We start from the raw sequence: 6,000 nt of genomic DNA, 5'->3' as shown, positions 1-6,000 counted from the left end.
CAGCATCACTGAGTAGAAGTTCCAAGCTCTTTCTTCTGCAGCTCCTGGGTCTCCAGAGTCCTCGTCTGGGAGCTCCTAAGATGACCTTCTCATTTCACTTCTTATTTGGGACATAACAGCCAGGCCCAAGCATGTTCAAACCATAAACTCAGGGAAGAAAATTAACTTATCTGGTGGGTGCTCCTTTCTGTTCCTGTCACCCACCTTGCAACCACCTTCTCACAACACAGAGCTCATGCACCCAGTAGTCACACACAGACCCATCCACGGGGCACATCTCTTTGAAAAGTGCTTTATTTCAGTAAGATCTAAGTCAGGTGCATTAAAACATATCAAAACGTTACAAAAATGTATGGCTCCCTACTGAGGCCTTGTCAGATTATGTTAGAAGAGTAAATGCATCAGTGTATAAGTTCAGAACCAAACGTTGAACCAAGTCATGTACCATCGCTGAAAGGCAAGTTATAATTAAGAAAAGAATACTTCACCAGGCTGAAACAATTCGGAAAACCCTTCAGAAACACGAGCAATTACACACCAGAAACATCAGCCTGGAAACAGGTCTGTGATCTGCAGGGAAGACTCCAAAGGTAAACGGAGGGTTTCCCATCATAGCCTGTGCATCTTGTGCTCAGTTGAATACAGTTAGAACACAAGGGGCCCTTAAACACCCTCCTTGGGATAGGGCAAAGCTTTCTATTACATCTGGAAGAAGGGGTGCCACATTCATTCTTATTTTTACATCTCTAGGAAATCATATCTCATTTCGTCTGAGTGAAGCAAGACTTTGTGCAAAACGATTGAAGTGGAAACGTGAAAATGTGTGCTGCTGTATCAGGGACGCTCATGGTGATCTCCTGTCTCCTATCTCGTTCTCCACGTCATGGTTTGGCCGCTGTAAGACACTGAAATTGCCTTGTTCATGTAGAAATCTCTCTCTTGGCTGGGCTTTGTGGCTCACGCCTGTAATCCCAGCACTTTTGGAGACCTAGGCGGGTGGATCACGAGGTCAGGAGTTCAAGATCAGCCTGGCCAAGATGGTGAAACCCCATCTGTACTAAAACCACACAAAAAAATTAGCTGAGCGTGGTGGCGGCTCCCTGTAATCCCAGCTACTTAGGAGGCTGAGACAGGAGAATCGCTTGAACCCTGGAGGCGGATGTTGCAGTGAGCTGAGATCGCGTTACTGCACTCCAGCCTGGGCAACAGAGCGAGACTCCGTCTCAAAAAAACAAAAGAGAAATCTCTCTCGGCGATGTATTTACGACACCACATTCTCTGTGCTACAGAGCTTTGACATAAAACGTGGTTTTTGGTTGTTTTGTTGTTGGTGGTGGTTTCTTTAAAGAGAATTCCCTTTTCTTAAGAGAGCTTCTTGCTCTTCTGTGGCCAATTTCTCTCTCCACCCTCCTGACACTTTGAAATAACCACTCAACTCCACAGAATTCTCATTGAGACTTTTTTGCATGGAGAACAGATTTCTTTGGCGGGGGGGCATTATATGCCACCAATATTAGGATAAAATGTCTTTACCTAGAGGTTTCTGGGAGAGAGTACTGTTTTCTTTTGGTGAGGGAAGAGAGGATGGTGAAAATATTTTTCCTTGAAGCATCAGCATGTCTCAGATCAAAATCCTGACCCGAGGCCTCAGCATTTTTCTTGCAGATGGGTGGCTAATATCCTGAAATCCTCTTGCTTCAACTCAACTCCAAGTTGAAGTCCATCCAGCCTGGAGACCAATGTGCACATTCTTCACCAACACGTACAGGCAAGACTATCTTTTGTGCTTTTCAGCCTCTCCCCAAGATAACCCCCTTGCCATTTAAGTCATCACCTTCCCTCTCATGTGATCACAGAGAATGTGACCTTGTGCTTAATTCCACCATCCCAGCCAGATGGGCTCAGGTTTTTCCTTCACTTGATCACCTTGTAACATAAGCCCCTGCCGGGGGGGGTGGGGGGGGGGGGGGGGGGGGGGGGGGGGGGGGGGAGCCAGATGCAGCTAAACTGCTTTTCACAAGTTGGGGAAAAAAAAAAAAACCCAACCCAATAAATTGGTCTTTTGTTCTTTACGCAATTTCAGGGTCATTGCACACAATTACGTAAACTCCCACAAATCGGTTGAAAAGTTCAAAACTGCAAGAGCATGTGATACCAGTGAGAAAATCTGCTCCACACTGTGGCAAAGCGTCTCTTTTTCAACTGCTGCTATTTCAAAGAACCTGTCCAAAATTTCTGATCAGGTTCTTAGGATGTGAGAAATGACCTCTAAACAGGGCAGGACAAAATGGAAAAGTGTGGTCTGCATTACGTGGAAGTGTGTTGTGTAAAATGGGATCTCCTCTCACTTCCACCTCCTGACCTCCCATCTTTAAAAAGGTGAGTCTGCCTTAGTATTGCTCCCTTGGAAAGTGATCTGGCCAACTGGACATGTTGCAGTATTTCCACATTTAACACTATCGTAGTGCTAGTGCAAATCAAAGAGAACTCTTAAAAGCCAGAAATCGCTGTCCAACAAGAGCCAGTGGTTAGTAGTTTGCCTTGTGGAAATTCTCCCAAGTCCTCCAGGGAGAATTACTGGGGCCAACTGAGGCTTTGAACATTCAAAATAAGAATTACCAGAAGAGAAGTTCCCCATATCATTTTCTCAAATGCAAGATTCAGGTGTTTGCATTCACAGAACTGTTCTTTCCCAGCTGTAACAAAGGAAGGCTCTCCCGGTGCCCACTCCTTGTCTTCTTACCCCAATTCTGTGCAGTTTGCAGAAGCCCTTCTGGGTTTCCACTCCATGCCCCACAGGACTGGTGCTGCTGTCCCTATGGAGGAAGGAGACTTGCTATAAAACCCCCGGCAAAATGCCAGGGGCAGCGTGCCATCTTTTTGCAGTCTACATTGAGACCACAGCTGTGAGCCTCCTAAGGAAGCCATAGGTATGAATGGGGGGCAGGAGGGTGCCCGGGCCAGAAACATCTCCACCAAAAAGGCCCAACTTTGGGCACCAACCAGGGACTGTCCTTTCCTCAACTGCCCAGCTCTGCAAACCTTCCGTGGAGAGAAGGTGGAGAAGAGACGGGCAGTGTCTCTACCTCAGCTAGACTCAGAGACGCCCACTCTTAGGAGCTGCTGGTGTTGCTTGGTCAATCTCCACAGCCAGGCACCCAGGTCCAAGCATCTGTCTCCCTCCTCAGACTGTATCAGCTGCACTGATGCCCAGCTGTCTGGCAAGCTTCCTGATGGGAGTCCCAGGGCACAGACCGTTCTTGCCCTTTCCCCCTCATTGGGGTTGGCTCTAAAGATCACCTAGGTGGCTGCTCAGAGAAGCTGAGGAGAAGTTCCATCCTCCCCATGCACCTTCACCAGGTGGCCTAAAGAGCTTTCCTGAACCCCACACTCAGCAGCAAGATGAGGCTTCATTCTTGGAATGCATCTCCACACACAAGGTGAGGGCAAGTTGCAAGAACCCAGAGATTAGAAAGAATGAAGTCTTGACTGCAAACATGGCCCCAGCTTCAAGTGCAGGAAGACCCTTGATGACGTGAAGATGGGCTGGGCTCAAGGCACCTGTCATTTCTGCAGGTAGCCTTGACACTTCCCTTCAACCTGGAACTTCCTGGCCACCAGGCCACCAGGCCCTGGACACACTAGCTGGTCAGCACTGTGTGCACACCAGCGAGATCTTTGTTTCTTGAGACCTTTCCTTCCACTCAAGGAAGCGCCGGAGAGATGGGTTGTCAGCTGGGTACAGAGAAACACACAGGATCCTCTCTGTCTCCTAAAGGTAGCCATGGAGGCAGGGATGGAGGCAGAATCCACTCTTCACAGGTTTCCACAGAGAACGTCACATATGTCTTTGTCATTTAAAACAATCAAGGTTTCCAGTGTAAAAATATGTGGGCTTATTGCATCTACCCTATGGATGGTTTATCTTTTTCTTTCCATCAGACTTGCCGCAAGTTATGTGGCTGTTATTTTGTTAATTTCCAAGGCTCTCACATTCACTGATCCTTCTAGACATACAGGGAGAGTTTCTACCAACATATAAACAACCCAAATGGTGAACCTGGAGAACCCTCTTCCCTTTCTAAACACAGGCAGACACGTGGCTGCTCCCTGGCACTTGAGAGGAGAAATCTTTCCTTCAACCTAAATACCACTCAGATCAGTGGCTCCTCTGATTTCCCTGCCCACGAGCTGCACATTCGCCAGGCTCAGGCTCTTGTGCTGGTTGCCTGGAATTTAATTACATGTGAAAGTATCAGGTAGGCACATGGACACGTACCATGCGTGCGCACACATGTACACACACACATTTTGGGTCCTCCTTATAACTAAAATCAAAAGTCCTTGTGAGTGGAAGAAAGGAGGGCAGGGGTCCAGGGATGGGGAGCTGTCTGCTGACTTCTACATCCAGCTCCAGGTAACAAATGATGGCTTGGCCGGAGCTGGGAAGGTTTGTGTCTAGATGTTTCCATGGAAAGAAAGTGCCCAGCTTCCTGGGGGTTTTATGGCAATGGCGGCTCCTGGGGTGCCCGGATCCCCTCGTTCTCGTGGCTCAGATGGTTGCTGGGGTCTCGGCTATCTCCTCCAGCCTCTGCCGAATCATTAACCGGAGCACGGTGTACCTGGAGACAAGAAACAAGCTCAGGTGGAGAGCAGCCAGCAACACACCCCTCCCCAGGACCTTCCCGGCCACCTGGGTAACACCACGGTCACACCAGGTAACAGTGCGGTCAAGCGCCCTGCTCCTTCGCTTCCATTACTGACCCCTCTTTAGCTACTTTGTTGCTTATGTTCATTCCTACAACACGATGAGAGGCAATAAAGAGGCCAAATCCAAATTAGATTATTTTACTATGGGTAGAACATCTGGCCAAAAAAAATCAAAAAGGTAAAAAAAAAAAACAACAGCAATAATAAGCATACTACAAATTCTGTGTGTTTGCTTACTGTGTCCAAGACACTATGCATAGTACTTCATATGCACAGTAGCTCATGAACCCTCACCGAGGCTAGATAATATAAAATTGCTAACAGTTGACCCTCTTGGGGATCCTACAAAAATGGCAACCTTAGAACCTGCGTTTTGCAGAAGAGGCCATAGCAGCTACTAGGCATGGAGGTCCGTGGCTTGGGGGAAGTTCAGTTTTCCCACGACTTCCCTGAGCTGTGGCACTGCAGCTATAGGAGTGGGCACTATTGTGCAGGGATAAATGGACATATTCCTTATGTTCGGGACTTTGTGGTACACAGAAAAATCTGTTTTTAAAGTTTAGGACATAGTTGACTGAGCATGGTGGCTCATGCCTGTAATCCCAACACTTTGAGAGGCCGAGGCAGGTGGATCACTTGAGGTCAGGAGTTCAAAACCAGCCTGGCCAACTTGGCAAAACCCCGTCTCTACTAAAAATGCAAAAAAAAAGTAGCTAGATGTGGTGGTGCGTGCCTGTAATCCCAGCTACTGCGGAGGCTGAGGTGGGAGAATCACTTGAGTCTGGGAGGTGGAAGTTGCAGTGAGCCGAGATCGCGTCACTGCACTGCAGCCTGAGCAACAGAGCAAGACGCCATGACAAAAAAAAAAAAAAAACCCAAAACTTTAGGACATAGTAAGTGTTCAGTGTGTTATCAGACTAGTTATGATCATCGATACAGCAGATCCAGCCGTGGCTTTATTCTCCATTGGCAAAAATGAATCATTTATTCCACCATAGCGATGAAAGGCAGTCTCTTCTATGACTAAACATAGCAAAAAAAATCACAAAATCCTTCCCAGAAAGAAGCTTTATTTTTCAATCCAAATGCAATTTCCAGAAGATAAATGTTACAAAGGGAGAAAACGGGAGAAGGATTTTAGAGGCCAGTAGCTCAGGCTACATCCACTGCTAAGACAGCCTTCCTGAAATCCCTGGAACCTCTGGGTCTTGGTTAGCACTCCTTGCCCTCACCCCTTCAGGCAAGGGGTGGTAACACTAGCCCCAGGGACTGCACTATGCCTTGAGGTTA

At 47.5% G+C, this 6,000-nt stretch overlaps 1 protein-coding gene across 1 annotated transcript in view; it reads right to left on the bottom strand.

Annotated features, from left to right (window-relative positions):
- Positions 1–276: 276 nt before the first annotated feature.
- RASSF2 (Ras association domain family member 2) overlaps positions 277–6,000 on the bottom strand; it is a 44,328-nt gene continuing 38,604 nt past the window's right edge. The window contains exon 12 of the mRNA XM_031656023.1: positions 277–4,622. Coding sequence (XP_031511883.1) covers positions 4,553–4,622 — 70 coding nt within the window. The 3' untranslated portion in view covers positions 277–4,552. The remainder of the gene's footprint in view (positions 4,623–6,000) is intronic.

The sequence above is a fragment of the Papio anubis genome, chromosome 16, assembly GCF_008728515.1.
Source record: "Papio anubis isolate 15944 chromosome 16, Panubis1.0, whole genome shotgun sequence".
NCBI classification, from domain to species: Eukaryota; Metazoa; Chordata; class Mammalia; order Primates; family Cercopithecidae; genus Papio; species Papio anubis.
The sequence above is the reverse complement of the archived record's forward strand: the minus strand, read 5'-3'. Positions and strand labels throughout refer to the sequence as shown.